General features: G+C 35.4%; 1 protein-coding gene across 1 annotated transcript; it reads left to right on the top strand.

Annotated features, from left to right (window-relative positions):
- Positions 1 to 7,569: 7,569 nt before the first annotated feature.
- On the top strand, positions 7,570 to 18,050 carry LOC131987314 (calcium homeostasis modulator protein 1). Its single transcript, XM_059352495.1, has 3 exons — positions 7,570 to 8,115; positions 12,467 to 12,965; positions 18,019 to 18,050. Exons 1-3 carry the CDS (start codon positions 7,570 to 7,572, stop codon positions 18,048 to 18,050), a joined length of 1,077 nt encoding a protein of 358 aa, XP_059208478.1.
- Positions 18,051 to 18,116: the final 66 nt, after the last annotated feature.

Below are 18,116 nucleotides of genomic sequence, written 5' to 3'. Positions count from 1 at the left end.
AAAGAAAAACATACATGTACATCTCAAAAATATATAGAATATCATGAAAAAGTTCAATATTTTTTGTCAATCATTTCAGAAAGTGAAACTCATACATTATATAGATTCATTACGCGTGAATGAGTGAAATATTTCAATATTGTTTTTCTTGTAATTTTGATGATTCTGGCTTAGAGATAATGAAAACACAAAACTCAGTGTCTCAGAAAATTAGAATATTACCTAAGATCAATAAAAAAAGGATATTTTCATCTTCAACACTGTCTGCGAATAAGCCAAAAAGCATCAAGAATTGTCACAAATAACTCATTCATTAAACAAGAAAAAGAAAAACATACATGTACATCTCAAAAATATATAGAATATCATGAAGAAGTTCAATATTTTTTGTCAATCATTTCAGAAAGTGGAACTCATACATTATATAGATTCATTATGCATAGAGTGACATATTTCAAGCCTGTATTTCTTGTAATTTTGATGATTCTGGCTTAGAGAGAATGAAAACACAAAACTCAGTGTCTCAGGAAATTAGAATATTACATAAGATCAATAAAAAAAGGATATTTTAAACACAAATGTCAGGCTTCTGACAAGTATATTCATTTCTATACACTGAATACTTGGTTGGGCTCCTTTTGCATGAATTACTGCATTAATACTTGGTGGCATGGAGGAGATCAGCCTACAGCACCATGTTGCTTTTATAGCAGCCTTCAGCTCATCTGGTGTCTCTCAGCTTCCTCTTGACAACAGCCCATAGACTCCTATGGGGTTCAGGTCAGCCCAGTTTGCTGGCCAGTCCAGCCCATAGACTCCTATGGGGTCACTGAAGCAGCTTTTGGTACCTTTACCAGTGTGGGCAGGGGCCAAGTCCTGCTGGAAAATGAAATCAGCAGCTTGTGGAAGCATGAAGACTCTAAATGTCCTGCTAGATGGCTGCACCACTGACCCAGGACCATCATATTCAACTTCTGATCAATATTCTAATTTTCTGAGACACTGAGTTTTCATTATCTCTAAGCCAGAATCATCAAAATTACAAAGAAAAACAGGCTTGAAATATTTCACTCTATGCGTAATGAATCTATATAATGTATGAGAAAAAAAAAATTGAACTTTTTCATGATGTTCTAATTTTTTGAGATGTACCTGTAAGTGATATTTGAAATATGTAAAAACGAAAAAAAAAAGAATACAAATTACTGCAATCACATTAAAAAACACTTTGTGATCATTTTTCACGTTTCATAATGATGCAAAGCGAGTAAGGGAGAAGCTACTTCCTCCATGGCCTGAAAGCATCCACTTCAGTCATCTCTGTAATTACATTGTATATCAACTCCCATTTATTACTGAACACATATTAAAGCAGAAGAACAATAATACGCACCCAATAAGAAGTGATAAATTATCCTCGGCTTTGCAACGTTCCGGTAATTTGTGAAATAGGTACAAAGGAGGAAGCAAGAGAGTAACCTTGCACAGACACAGGCTCTCTTCCTCCTTCAGAAGTCTTTCGTGACTTATTTCCTGCACACCCTGCCTGTGTGTGACACGTTCCTGTGCAATACACCGAAGAAAACATAGCACACACTTCCTGTAAGTTCAACAGCATATACAGAAGAGTGTGAAGTGAACACTCTGAGTCACTATATGACATTTACTACATGATGAACTACAGAGTATGATGCCACACTACTGTTATAATAACAGTAGTGTAAAACAAAATGGTTTTAATACAGTAGTTCTCAACCTTTTTGAGTCGCGACCCCCAATTTAACATCCATGTTGTCCACGACCCCCGCTCACTGAACAGAATCTCACACACACAGTTCAGATCACCCAAAAAAGAAACAAAATGACCAAAAAAAGGAAACAAAATGACCAAAAAAGACACAAAATGACCCCAAAAAGAAACAAAATTACTAAAAAAAGACACAAAATGACCAAAAAAGACACAAAATGACCCCAAAAAGAAACAAAATTACCAAAAAACCCACAAAATTACCAAAAAACCCACAAAATTACCAAAAAAAGACACAAAATGACCAAAAAAGGAAACAAAGTGACCAAAAAAGACACAAAATGACTAAAAAAACAAACACAAGATGACCAAAAAAAGACACAAAATTACTAAAAAAACAAACATAAAATGACCAAAACAGTTTATGTCTCTGAATAGGAGAGTAAGCCCCTGTCTTTTATCCTCTTGTGGGTTTCACCATAGTTCTCATCAGAAGGTGGTAACTGATTGCTAAAAATGGTTTAATACAGTAGTTCTCAACCTTTTTGAGTCGCAACCCCCAATTTAACATCCATGTTGTCCGCGACCCCCACTCACTGAACAGAATCTCACACGCACAGTTCAGATCACCCAAAAAAGAAACAAAATGACCAAAAAAAGGAAACAAAATGACCCCAAAAAGACACAAAATGACCCCAAAAAGAAACAAAATTACTAAAAAAGACACAAAATGACTAAAAAAGACACAAAATGACCCCAAAAAGAAACAAAATTACCAAAAAAACCCACAAAATGACCAAAAAAAGACACAAAATGACCAAAAAAGGAAACAAATTGACCAAAAAAGACACAAAATGACTAAAAAAACAAACACAAAATGACCAAAAAAGAAACAAAATGACCAAAAAAGACACAAAATGACCACAAAAGGCACAAAATGACCCCAAAAAGAAACAAAATTACCAAAAAACCCACAAAATGACCAAAAAAGGAAACACATTGACCAAAAAAAACACAAAATGACTAAAAAAACAAACACAAAATGACCAAAAAAAGACACAAAATGACCCCAAAAAAGGAAACAAAATGACCAAAAAAGACACAAAATGACCAAAAAAGACACAAAGTGACCAAAAAAGGAAACAAATTGACCAAAAAAGACACAAAATGACTAAAAAAACAAACACAAAATGACCAAAAAAAGACACAAAATGACTAAAAAAAACAAACACAAAATGACCAAAAAAGGAAACAAATTGACCAAAAAAGGAAACAAATTGACCAAAAAAGACACAAAATGACTAAAAACAAACACAAAATGACCAAAAAAGACACAAAATTACTAAAACAAACACAAAATGACCAAAAAAGACACAAAATGACCAAAAAAGACACAAAATTACTAAAAAAACAAACATAAAATGACCAAAACAGTTTCTGTCTCTGAATAGGAGAGTAAGCCCCTGTCTTTTATCCTCTTGTGGGTTTCTAACTGGTTTGCCGAGCTCTGCCTCACTCAGTGGGTTCAAAGAGCAACTTTATGTGAAATAAAGTAAAGATTTAATAATCATCATGTCTTGTCTGTGATAAGCTACAGTCCCTTGATTTATTTGGCTCTGATTAAATGAGTGGAAAAAGAATCACCCTTCACCTCTTATCCAACAACCAAATGTTCCAGCCAAAGCCGCGGATATTTGAATGGTTTGAGACCATTTTTGCATGTCTAGATCATTCCGGTTAGAGCTGGTATCACTGGCATCCCAGTCAGGGATCAGTCCAGGTAACTTGAGTTACTACTATAATACTGCATACTACATTCATATTAGTAAAAAAACACACATTACGGTGCAGTGTGAAATGACTGGGAGTGTTTTCTGAGAGCTGTAACATGTTTACTTTTGAGAAAATGTGCCCTGTATGACAATCTTTTGTTACATCACACTAAAACACCTGTGGAGGGCGGGGCATGGTGACAGGTGATGTGGTTGGCTTTGAAAATCACCACAGAGACTCAGAGAAACACTTTACTTTCAGTCAGAGCGACGATGTCTGATCTCTGTTTCAAGAACTGCACGTTATTTATTATGGACATTGACGTTTAATGATTTTTTTCTTCCTTTTTCTTCTGTTGATCCACTTTCGGTAAGTGTGTGTTTATGATGTTACTTCCTGAACAATGTCTACAGTCTGATAATGTTTTATTATCTCCACGACAAACTGATGAAACCTGAGTCTGCATGAAAGTTATAGAACACTACGAGCATATACACTGTAAAAAACCTTTGTAGAAATTACAGTAAAACACTGTCAAATTGCATCAGAAATAGGTTGTCAAATTAAACATTGTACATCACCGTAGTGAATACTTTTAATTACTGTAAATCAAAGAATATCATAAAACTTTAAATTCAACTGCCATAAAAGTCTTTTTGGTTTTTGGTCATTTTGTGTGTTTTTTTGGTCAATTTTGTGTCTTTTTTTTGGTTATTTTGTGTCTTTTTTTGCTAAATTTTGTGGTTATTTTGTGTCTTTTTTGGTCATTTTGTGTCTTTTCTGTCATTTTGTGTCTTTTCTGGTCATTTTGTGTCTTTTTTTATCATTTTGTGGTCAATTTGTGTCTTTTTTGGTAATTTTGTTTCCTTTTTTTGGTCATTTTGTGTCTTTTTTGGTAAATTTTGTGGTCATTTTGTGTCTTTTCTGTCATTTTGTGTCTTTTTTGGTCATTTTGTGTCTTTTCTGTCATTTTGTGTCTTTTCTGGTCATTTTGTGTCTTTTTTATAATTTTGTGGTCAATTTGTGTCTTTTTTGTTAAATTTTGTGGTCATTTTGTGTCTTTTCTGTCATTTTGTGTCTTTTCTGGCCAATTTTTTGTATATAAAATATAAAATTTTGATGTAAAATGAATGGAGAAATACCATGATGACACAATTATCCTAAAAGTAATGGGATTATTCAGTATAAATTACAGTTTTTGCTGATATTTACATTTACATACGCTCACTGTATTTTTTACAGTGAAGTTCTGGCAACCAAAGCTGCCGGTATTTTACCGTAAATTAAACAGATTTTTTTTTTACAGTGTAGGATTTTGGTACAATTTCAAACAAATCACTCTTTATAATGGGTTTATAATAGTTTTATTAAAGGTGAATGAATCATTTACTAATGCTTCAGAACAGTAATAAACAGTAATATGTCTTTGTGAGATGATCCTTCAATCTTTTGGAAAAAGGCTGCAGAGTAGTGTTAATAACTTATAACAGACTAGCACCCTTTATTAAAGAGTTATTAATACTTATAACCAATGACTCATTAGCTTTAATTCTAGAAAATTCTGAAACTCTAGGCCCTTTGTTATATTATGTATTCATATCTATAACTGTGCTCTATTTCAGTAACCAAGATATATTGTAAAATCTATCAAAAGTTGTTCTTATTAATGTTTTATAACTGATCTGATTCAATTATAATTGTATAATTGTATCAATGTTTTATAAAACACTAATGGGTTGTTCTGTATATCAAATGGTAGATGAAAAATGTGACAGAGAACAAAACAGGATGAACAGGAAGGCAATCCAGGCACTTCAAAATAAAATAAAAACATATAAAAAACAAAGGACATATAAAATATTTAAAAAAAAAACCTTTATTGTAGCCGCTAAATCGTTTTTAAAAGTCAACATGTTTCAACTACTGCTTGTATTGCAGCTCTTTTAAAAATCCCTGACGAAGGCCTACAGTGGTCCAAACATGTTGGCTTTTTTTAAGAATTAAGCCACTTTATATATGTCCTTCTTTATTTGATAATTGTTGTTATATTTTGCCTGGATTGCGTTCATTGTTTCACTGGTTCACAATGTATTAACCATTAATGAAGTAATTAGTTACAATTCATGAGCCCTGTATATAAAGGTTCTCATCAGAAGGTGCTAACTTCATTGCTAAAAATGGTTTAATACAGTAGTTCTCAACCTTTTTGAGTCGCGACCCCCAATTTAACATGCATGTTGTCCGCGACCCCCGCTCACTGAACACAATCTCACACGCACAGTTCAGATCACCCAAAAAAGAAACAAAATGACCAAAAAAAGGAAACAAAATGACCAAAAAAGACACAAAATGACCAAAAAAGACACAAAATGACCCCAAAAAGAAACAAAATTACTAAAAAAGACACAAAATGACCAAAAAAGACACAACATGACTAAAAAACCCCCACAAAATTACCAAAAAAGACACAAAATGACTAAAAAAACAAACACAAAATGACCAAAAAAAGACACAAAATGACCAAAAAAGACACAAAATTACTAAAAAAACAAACATAAAATGACCAAAAAAAGACATTAAGTGACCAAAAAGACTAAAACACATGAACACATGAACACTTTAACACAGTGGAGACAGAGCTGACTTCCAAGATGATTTGGCGACCACCAGAAATCATCTCGCGACCCCAATTGGGGTCCCGACCCCAAGGTTGAGAACAGCTGGTTTAATAGCACATTGGTTCTTACATGAATTGTGTGTACAACTTCTTTTCTCTCCTACTTCATCATCAATATGCAACTATTATTATCTATCCATGTATTTATTAATATTTATTACTCTGAGTCTGCACATATCACACCTTCTGTACAGTGCATCCATATTTTATATATTTATATGTTTCTTATTAGACTGCCTTGTTTCATAATGTTGTGTATAATGTCCATATTTTAGGCAGGGACCCTTGTATATTTTTAAACGTTATATTTATTCTCCTTATTTAAGTTCTTATTTAAATTGGGTAACACTTTACAATAACCATCTAAGTGATGTTTATAGATGGTTTATAAACCAATTATAAACCATTTACAAAATTCTATATATATTTAATCTTTAAATGTTTTCAAACAATTTCTTAAAGGTATAAGAATCATTTTGAAATCATTAACATACTTAATATGGTGTTAAAAATGTTAAAATGAGTGCAAAACTATTAACAAACTAATAATTATAATGTAATTGTTTGTTTATGGTAAAGTAACTATCAATTTACATTAATATACCATGTATTAAAAAAATAAATCATAGTTCAACATTAATACATTTTCTATTTACCATTCTAAATGGCCTATATACGGTTTATAAATGATGATTAAACCTTAATAAACGATCTGTTTACCATTTATAAATGATCTATTTACCATCTATAAATGATGGTTATTGTAAAGTGTTACCTTAAATTGTTTATATATATAATTGTTTATAATATTTGTATGTGACTATATTGATTATTCATATATATATGTATATAGATACTATATATCTATACACACACACTTAACTCTATGGAGTCTTGGGCTATTTTGTCCATTTTTGAATTCTTTTCATGTCTTTGTAAGTCATTTTGTGTCTTTTTTTGGTCATTTTGTGTCTTTTTTTTAGTCATTTTGTGTCTTTTGGTGTGTTTTTTTTGTCATTTTGTGTCTTTTTTTGGTCATTTTGTGTCTTTTTTTAGTCCTTTAGTCCAACATAAAATGTGATTTTGAATCTTTTTTTTACTTTCAAAACACTATCATGCTCAATAAAGAATTTTAAATGTTTCAAATGTGCATTAATTTCAGAGTACACTGAGACATTAAACTGCATCATTTTCAATTAAATTCTGGAAAAGTTGGTGTGTTCTAAAACTTTTGACCAGTAGTGTATATTTACAGTGGGCAATTATTCCAATAACTGATAGCACGATAAATAACTTGAATTCAAACTTCCTACTGTGCTTCCTTTCACAGATTTCATTCCATCTGAAGTAAAGATCCACCACATCTTCCAACATGGATAAGTTCCGTATGATGTTCCAGTTCCTCCAGTCCAACCAGGAGTCCTTTATGAACGGGATCTGTGGCATCATGGCCCTCGCTAGTGCTCAGATGTACTCCGCCTTCGAGTTCAGCTGCCCCTGCATGCCAGAATACAACTACACCTATGGGATCGGACTGCTCATTGTTCCACCCATATGGTTCTTCCTGTTGGGTTTCGTATTGAACAATAATGTGTCGGTGCTGGCGGAGGAGTGGAGAAGACCCTCGGGGAGCCGGGGCAAAGACCCAACGATCCTCCGCTACATGTTCTGCTCCATCACACAGAGATCCTTGATAGCTCCTGCAGTGTGGGTTTCTGTCACTCTCATGGACGGGAAGAGCTTCCTCTGCGCTTTTAGCATCAACTTAGACATTGACAGGTTTGGGAATTACAGTGTTATGGCGGGTTTGTCAGAGACGGAGAAGCTCAGACTGCTGGCAAGGATTCCATGCAAAGACCTGTTTGAGCATCAGGAGATAAGAGTGGCGGCATCACGGTACATCAAGTGCATATCACAGGTAGCTTTGCTGATTTTCATCTCCACTTTTCTTGGAATGGTTTTTAGAACCTGGTCTCACAGAAATCCGTGAAATAGCCACGGATTTCGCTTAACTCAAAATCCGTGGAATAGCCACGGAATCGCTCAAATTTCCGTGAAACTGACACGGATTTCGCTACAATGCAAGTTAAAGACAGTCATATCCCGTGGCCATCCCATTGATATTTTTTCCTATTGGTTTGTTCCAAGTCACGTGACTTTCAAGGTCCCAGCGGTCAGAACAAAAAACATGGCGGACAGTTCTCTCATTTTTAGTGAAAAATCAATATTTTGACTTAGTTTCTGCATAAAAATGGATTTTGATCACATTTCTAGCGAGAAATATATGTTTTATTTTCTAAATATTCCCTCAGTGAATGTACATAATCACTTTGTATGCTGGAATAGCCACGGGATATGACTGGCATTAACTTGCATTGTAGCGAAATCCGTGTCAGTTTCACGGAAATTTGAGCGATTCCGTGGCTATTCCACGGATTTTGAGTTAAGCGAATCCGTGGCTATTTCACGGATTTCTGTGAGACCAGGTTGGGTTTTTAACTGAGGGAATACTAGCTGGCATGCTTTTGATAGAGACATACCCAGTGGTGGAAGAAGTATTCAGATCCTTTACTTCAGTAAAAGTACTACTACCACACTGTGAAATTACTCCACTACAAGTAAAAGTCCTGCATTCAAAACTTACTGAAGTAAAATAAGTACATTCATTATGTGAATTAAACTTCATACATAAGTTAAGTAGTAAACGTTGATTTTGGTTGGATGTGAACAGTGGTTTACTGCAGTAATTCTCAACCTTTTTGAGTCGTGACCCCCAATTTAACATGCATGTTGTCCGTGACCCCCGCTCACTGAACACAATCTCACACGCACAGTTCAGATCACCCAAAAAAGAAACAAAATGACCAAAAAAAGGAAACAAAATGAGCAAAAAAGACACAAATTGACCACCAAATGATCAAAAAAGACACAAAATGAACAAAAAAGACACAAAATGACCAGAAAAGACACAAAATGACCAAAAAAGGAAACAAAATGACCAAACAAGACACAAATTGACCACAAAATGATTAAAAAAAGACACAAAATGACCTAAAAAGACACAAAATGACCAAAAAAAGGAAACAAAATTACCAAAAAAGACACAAATTGACCACAAAATGATCAAAAAAGACACAAAATGAGCAAAAAAGACACAAAATGACCAGAAAAGACACAAAATGACCAAAAAAGGAAACAAAATGACCAACAAAGACACAAATTGACCACAAAATGATTAAAAAAAGACACAAAATGACCTAAAAAGACACAAAATTACCAAAAAAAGACTATAAGTGACCAAAAAGACTAAAACACATTACCACATGAACACTTGAGGCAGAGCTGACTTCCAAAATGATTTGGCGACCCCCAAAAATCATCTCGCGACCCCAATTGGGGTCCCGACCCCAAGGTTGAGACTAGCTGGTTTACTGGATGATAGTCCTCTTCCTCCTTATACGGACTTTCTTCCTCCTTATACTACGTCACCTGGCTTTTTGGACACTTTGAGTTAAAATATTGCCGCAGCTTGAAATTACACAAGAAGCAAAAAATGCGTATTGATAACACATAAAATGATTAAATAACTTGCAGTGTTATTTATATGCCAGTTAGTGATACCAGACTTGTGGAATTCACAATTGCACAATGGAAACATTGTTTTATTCTTCCTTGTCAACATTGTTTTCAGTACTTTGGTGAATTTATGACTCAAAGTCTAGTTATAATGTGAAGATCTTTTTAATTTTGATAGTCGGATCAATCAGTATGTGTGGCCAGAAGTTTGGGGCACTTTCAGCAGGCAGTTTTCCCAACTTCTTCATGGGATATGCTGACTCAGCAAATTAAATTTTCTTTGCTTTATTCCTCAAAAACTGTAGTTAACTTAAATCTCCCCACCCGACTCCAGGCTCGCACTTTGAGCTCACTGGAGCTTTCCTTTTCGCTTATTAGAGGCATAGATAAGCCTCTAAATTTATTATTCATGGAACTGGGACCTATTTCAATCCATCCAAAAACACCCACACTGTTACTTAGGTCTTTGATCAGCCGAAGGGCAATTATACAGGCTTTAAAGTAGTATGTCTCTGAAAAGTCTATTGATATACAGATTTTGTTAATGAGCTATGAAACTGTCATCAAGCCCCCAGATATGCTTTTTCAATCGTGTTGGGACCATATCACTTCCTCTATCTAGTATCTGTAAGAACACCAACACAATACCAAACTAGTCAAAATGACCCAGATTGTAAAAAAAAAATCCATCTATACTGGTGCAGGGCCCGTAGGAAGTATGTATTCGTACTTTACATGCCACACTACAACGTCTGCAACTCCATAAAACACTTACTTTTCATAAGGTACCACACCATCCAGCACATACACATTGAACATTGATATTAGCTGGAAACTATTTGAATATTATTGGAAAATCAAACCTTGTAGCGCACTTTAAAACTCTGAAAGATAGGTATATTATCAAACAAATTTAAAGGGGAAAAAACAAAAATCTCAATTTGACAAAAGAGCATTTTCAATATCATATATTCATTTTTATCCACCCCAATAGCATTAAATAATCAATCATAGAAAAATCACATAAATCAATAGCATAACTGCTGTTTATCATTGATATACAGTGACATCCACATAATTAGGGTTTTTTTAATCATGCTCCACTTTTACCCTAACCTACAGTATATCACAATTACTTTAATACCACTACTGCAGTGCCCTTAGGAAGTTTGTATTTGTCTGCAACTCCATAAAACATTTACTTTTCATGTAAGCACATACACATTGAACATTGATATTCGCTGGTAACTATTTGAATATTATTGGAAAGTAGAACCTTGTAGCGCACTTTAAAACTCCTAAAGATAGGTAGGCTAAATAGACTTACAGATGAGATGAGTCAGGGTGGAAATCCAGAGTGAATTGTGTTACTGACCAGGTGTAGGCCTATCACACAAGGGGGCGGAGCTACTCTAAAAGGGGCGGAGCTCCCCTAAAAGGTGTCCGATCGGAAACAGTGCTACGTAAATAATGATATTTTGAAAAAATCTTCAAAATCGAGGATGCACACCTTCGTGCCATGTGCAAGCCACATACGAAATCTTAGGTCAGTCTGACTGACGGTCAGCGAGATATGTCCTATATCAGGGATGGGCAACTGGAGGCCCGGGGGCCGCATCCGGCCCGCACCCTCACTTGAAGTGGCCCTCAGTACAACTACATGCATTTGAGCATGAAATCTTAAAAGTGCAGTGTAAAAATGCACAAAATTACTTCTTGCAATTAATGTTGGTCTGCTGTTCTTGCACTGAAAAAATAGAAATCACAGTAAGTGGTTATTTTTTATTTGCTTCAAACCTTTTGTATTCCTATTTATACTGTTATACATGCATTTGAGCATGAAATATGTTAAGTTACTGCACTGTAAACATATCTAAAATTGCAGTTTCATCACATCTGGTTAAGTGCACGCTCCTATATGTGGCCCTGTGGTAGTGAACATGAAAAATTGTGGCCCCCTGCAGCATTTAAGTTGCCCATCCCTGTTCTAGACCTAGACACACACACACACACACACACACACACACACACACACACACACACACACACACACATTCTTGTACTTCTATCTTTGTGAGGGCCCTCATTGGAACAGTGAATTCCCTTGCAAGGTTATAATAGTTTTGGATTTCACCAGTTTTTAGAGTGAGTTTGCTAGTTTTAGTATAGTATTTATTTTTTGAAATGCTTTAGTTTTAGTTTAGTTTTTATTAGTTTTAGTTTTTTGTAATGGGGTATTTGTTGGCTGGGAGATTAAAAGAGGTCACAGTAATTTTAGCCTTTATTTCCTTTGCCTTATCCATCTTCATTATGTATGAAAAAAGCTGACAAAGACGAAAATGAAGGACATTTTCACTATAATTTTAATTAGGTTTAGTTAGTTTTGTAACCACACAATACAGTTTCAGTTAATTATCATTATCATGTAACCTTTAACCCTTAAATCAAAGCCTGAAATCTCAAAAAAGCCTTTAAAGAAGTGAGGACCGGCCGAAACGTCCTCACTTTGCAAAAATGTCCTCACTCTGTTGGTTAAAAACATGTTCTGGACCCCACTATGTAGGAAGTACAAGAATACACACACACACACACACATATCTTGCTTTTATAGAGAGAAGATTTTCTTCATACTGTAGTCTAATGTTTGAAAATGGTGGTCATTTTGCCACACCAACATTGTCTTTATTTTACAGGCATGCGGATGGATGTTTCTGCTCATGATGACTTTCACAGCCTTCATGATCCGAGCTATTCGACCATGCTTTACTCAAGCCGCCTTCCTCAAGACCAAGTACTGGTCCCACTACATCGACATCGAGCGCAAGATGTTCGATGACACCTGCAAGGAGCACGCCAAGACGTTCGCCAAGGTTTGCATCCACCAGTACTTTGAGAACATCAGCGGGGAAATGCGCAGCTTACACCAATACCGCTCCAAGGGCGACAGCGACGATGAAGACGAGGATAGCAAGAGAAGTGACGAAGACAAGCTGCTGGGTATAAGGGCCCAGGAAGATATGAATAAAGTTTTATGGAACTGGCACACCTGTAAGCCACCTCTTGCTCTGAGAAAAGACCAAATGGAGGGTGAAAACAATGGCAAAATGAATGGAGAGGCCAATGGAAAAGCAAATGGATTTGTAAAGGGCCACACCCATGAAGTGGAGAAAAAGGAATGGGCTGTGTACTACAGTAAGGTCTGATGTGTTCAAAAGGACAAAGGAAAGCCTTTCAGGCATATATTTGTTCCAGGAATTATTGTTTCTGTTAGTTTATATTATTACTAATGTGTCAGAGTTAGTCTGAAATATAATTTAGTGATTAAGTTGAATTAGATTGCACAGATAGTCATGGAAAAATGATCAGACCACCTTTGTTTTCTTCAATTTCTTGTTCATTTTAATGTCTGGTACAACTAAAGGTACATTTGTTTGGACAAATAAAATGACAACAACAAAAATAGCTCACTATAAAGACTATAAAGACATTTTCCATGGTTTTCTTGATAATGATTTTGGTTATTATCCAGAAAACCATGAAAAAAGTCTAGATATCAGCTCTTAAATTAAACTCTAATGAGCTATTTTTGTTGTTATCATTATATTTGTCCCAACAAATGTACCTTTAGTTGTACCAGTCATTAAAATGAACAAGAAACTGAAGAAGGGTGGTTTAATCATTTTTTCCATGACTGTAGACCAGGGGTGTCAAACTCTGGCCCACGGGCTAATTTTATTTGGCCAATACCAAATTATTATATAATTGTACTATAAAAGCTGACCCGCTGGTATTATACGGCGCATTTACCGCTAATACTAGATTTATTATTGTTATTTTATGTTTAAATGTATTAACCTGTTGAAAAACTTTATTTTGATATTTAAATCAGAAGGATGCAAATAGAAAAGAGGCATATGATTTTTATTTAATTTTTATTTAATAAATGAATGACATTGATCTGTTTTTTATTTGAAATTTTATTTTGCATGTCTGCACTATTTAGTTATATATTGTATGTTTATAAGCGTTGCTGGTTCCATATTTAATGTTAAAGCAAAACATGTTTGGTATATATTAAAAGGTTTATTTGTTCAATGTTGGCCCGCGATTTTATTCAAGTTTTAAATTTTGGCCCATTGTGTTTTTGAGTTTGACACCCCTGCTGTAGACCCTATGAATGAATATATATTTATTGCACAGATTTTAATTTAGTTTGACTAATGGCACACTAATTGAGCATAACACCCACATAAAAGGAATTGTCATCTTATTTCTGGTTCACATACAGTTCAGTTTTTTCAGAGGATGTGTAATGCTGGGTGTAGCCCAAAACGGGTTGTTTTTACTGTTGTCACAACTGTTTCATCTACAAGTCATGAATTACTGAAAACAATCTGCCACTGCTCTCTAAGGGACAGAGCTTGGCAAAAACTCTAAAGTCTGTAAATTCTAGGCTGCAGAAGTCGAGCTGCTGTATCAGGCAGATAGTAAAGCATTATCACAGCACACTGGAGGGTTCTCAAGACGAGTGAATGTTTGTGTTGCTCTCAAGTGCGGGGCCACCATAAATATCCCCAGGGCACAAAACAAAGTGTTAACATGGGTCATAGAAGCAAAGAAAAAAGCTGCATGCTCTTCAAACCCCTGATGCTCCAGCTCCTGCTTTGAAGCCACACTATGTTACATTTGATGTGAGAAATAACACAATCTCTCTCTTACAAAGGAAATAAAACACACTATTCTATTATTCTACACACTATAAATTCAATTCACTTGTATGTTTTGCTGCTATAGCCTTGCTGTGTCTGGTATGACCAGTAGCTTATGGTGGCTAACGCTAACTAGCTATTGCTGTGTAACTGAGTCAGGTTTTAGACTATGTGGCTCTTCCATATATAGCTATTGTTACATTACATTTGAGCAATTACCATTGTCCTGTAATTGCCACTGGTACACAGAGGTCCTTAGTCGTGATTTTTATTTAAATAAATGTCTGTTAAATCGCTGTTCATTGCAGAATGAGGTAACAGAACACTGATTGAGCCTATATGGCCCACTGGTGAAAGCTAATGCATTTGCGTCATTACAAACTGAGGCGACATTCCCAGGAAAAATCACAAGCAGCTAACAGTCACCCCTGTCTATCTATCTATCTATCTATCTATCTATCTATCTATCTATCTATCTATCTATCTATCTATCTATCTATCTATCAAACAACAACAAACATTGTACATTAAAGTTTGATAGACTTCAGACAAATAATTTAGCAAAGAACAAAAAACATGGCCAAACAAAAAGTGATGACTACTGACAATGAAGCTTCAAAAACAAGTGAAAATCACACCCTTTTTACCACATATCACTAGAAGTACCACCAAATAATCTGAATAAAAAAACAAAAAAAACGAATTTCTCTTCGGGGATGAATAAAGTAATCTATCTATCTATCTATCTATCTATCTATCTATCTATCTATCTATCTATCTATCTATTTATAAAACATCATTGTACATTAAACAGTTTGACAGACTTCAGACTAATCATTTATCTGTACTGCCCCATGTTACAGAAATCATCTCTACCTTTCAAAAATGTCAGTATTTCCATTCAAACATATAACTAATATTCATATAATGTAATTTATAGTGCTAAAAAAGCCCATTTCTGGCCTTAAATCTAGTTATGAACAGATAAAGCTACTGTATTTCCAATCAGGCAAACCTATGAATTATGCAAAAACAAATGGTTGGGACAGCCAGAACTATTTACATGTCACTAAGAAAACAAGGCCAACATTTGCATCTCTCTCGCTGCCTGATTTTCTTGCTCTCTGTCCTCACTCACCCTCTGCTAAAACATTAAGGAATCTCCTGTGACACATTTTCAGTCTTTTACAGCAGTTTTATTACAGTTTAACATAAACATTTTCATATGCTGTATATCAGGGGTGTCAAACTCAAATACACAATGGGCCAAAATTTAAAACTTGAATAAAATCGCGGGCCAACATTGAACAAATAAACCTTTTAATATATACCAAACATGTTTTGCTTTAACATTAAATATGGAACCAGCAACGCTTATAAACATACAATATATAACTAAATAGTGCAGACATGCAAAATAAAATTTCAAATAAAAAACACATCAATGTCTTTAATTTATTAAATAAAAATTAAATAAAAATCGTATGCCTCTTTTCTATTTGCATCCTTCTGATTTAAATATCAAAATAAAGTTTTTCAACAGGTAAATACATAAAATTACAATAATAAATCTAGTATTAGTGGTAAATGCGCCGTATAATACCAACGGGTCAGCTTTTATAGTACAATAATAATATAATAATTTGGTATTGCCTCGCGGGCCAAATAAAATTACACTGCGGGCCAAATTTGGCCCTCGGACCAGAGTTTGACACCCCTGATCTAGATATATAAGTGAAACTTCACTCACTGATCAATATTTAATAACTTAAATGCTGATAATACCTAGTACCCAGTGGTGGGATGTAACTAAGTAGATTTACTCAAATACCGTACTTGTACTTTACTTGAGTATTTCCATTTTATGTGAAGTTATACTTCGACTTCACTACATTTTCGAGGCAAATATTTTACTTTTTACCTCACTACATTTTGCTGTAGTGTAGTGTTTCGAGTTTGACACCCCTGCTGTATATCTCCAGAAAACTGTTGATACAATGACGTGTTCATCATATTTCACAAGAGGGCGTGCTGTTAACAAAACCACCATCCTCCACATGCCAACAATGACAACACAAGCCTGTAGTTGCAACACACATTTTGATTCTGAAACCTGTAAACACCCGACGGTGCATGCAGTGTATTAAAGGAGTGTGTTTATGTGTTTATGCTCATGCATCTGTGCAGTCGATCCAGCTGTTCCTCAGTATTCAGCAGTAATGTCATTACTAGAGCAGGAGGGGGGGGGGGGTGAATGAAAATGGCATAGATCCCATTGAAGCCTCTCCCCCCCTCCCTCCCTCCCTCCCTCTCTCCCCCTGGGGATTGGTGAGGCAGCACTCCCCTTGACCGTCTCTCAGCTCACCCAGTAGCCCAGCAGCTGTTCTCTCCCCCAGCGAATTGGCAGCCAGGGCCGCTGGTGTGGGGGTGGACGAGCAGGCAGCGTCTTTGTCCAGGCTGTGACTTTTCTCTCTCTGTCTGTCTCCCTCTTCATATTATTTAGATAGATAGATAGATAGATAGATAGATAGATAGATAGATAGATAGATAGATAGATAGATAGATAGACTTTGAAGAAAGTAATAAAAAATTGTCTAAAAAAATCCTTCTCTCATTATTCTGGCATTTAGCAAATAGAATTAATTTTGGTAATCCTAACGGACCTAAAACAGGAAAAGTGATTGTCTGATTTCATGTCAGACAGTGAGAAAAAAAGCATATGTGTCTTTTTATACAGTGTATGTAAACTTCTGGTTTCAACTGTAACATGTCTCTCTTTCTAAACTTTATTAATTAACTATTAACTTAATCAGTTTATAACATTGTGATGTTTATAGATAGATAGATAGATAGATAGATAGATAGATAGATAGATAGATAGATAGATAGATATACTTTATTTATCCCAAGCTGGGAAATTACAGTGTAGCAGCAGCATTACACACAGAGACAATAACAACACAATTAAGTAAAAAGAACAACCTAGGCATACTTCAAGCAATAAAATATAAAAATACAATAAAATATAAAGTGTCTAAAGAAGGAGTACAATAGAATTCCAGTGCAGAATAAATATGAATATACAGTATAAAAATGTTGGTGCTATGCCTCGCTTCCTTCTATGTTTCCTCTATCAACCGAGCTACCTCTCGTCCTCTTTCTGCCTCGTTCTCCCTTTGAAAACAGTGACATGTTTATATATAGCTCAAACAAAAGCAAACGTGGATAATAACCTGCTCTAAAAATACAGTATCCCGAGTGTGTGTCAAAGGAAGGAAGTGGTGAATGAGGTTGCATGATGTCTTCGTTTGCTGACCTCCACTTCACACAAATGGCTTTGTTTTGGTTGTCAGGACATCAGCCATGCGCATGCTACTGGCCGGGGCCTCCCTCGACTTTGCTGCAAACGTCTCTCTTCTCTCCCTCTCACATATACATGCACAGGGGTGTGCGCACACAGACACATACACATCAGCATGCTTGCAGGCGCCCTATTCGTCAGTGTCGGACTCATTCTGCCTTCCTTCTGCCTACAGATTGGAGGACAGAGGTAGCGAGGGAGGGCTGAGGGAGAGGAGAGTTGCGAGGCAAAACGGCTGGTCACATGAGCAGAGATCTGTTTACAAACCCAAGG

This window comes from Centropristis striata, chromosome 1 (assembly GCF_030273125.1).
Source record: "Centropristis striata isolate RG_2023a ecotype Rhode Island chromosome 1, C.striata_1.0, whole genome shotgun sequence".
In the NCBI taxonomy this organism is placed as follows: domain Eukaryota; kingdom Metazoa; phylum Chordata; class Actinopteri; order Perciformes; family Serranidae; genus Centropristis; species Centropristis striata.
This window is presented reverse-complemented; position numbering and strand designations above follow the sequence as displayed.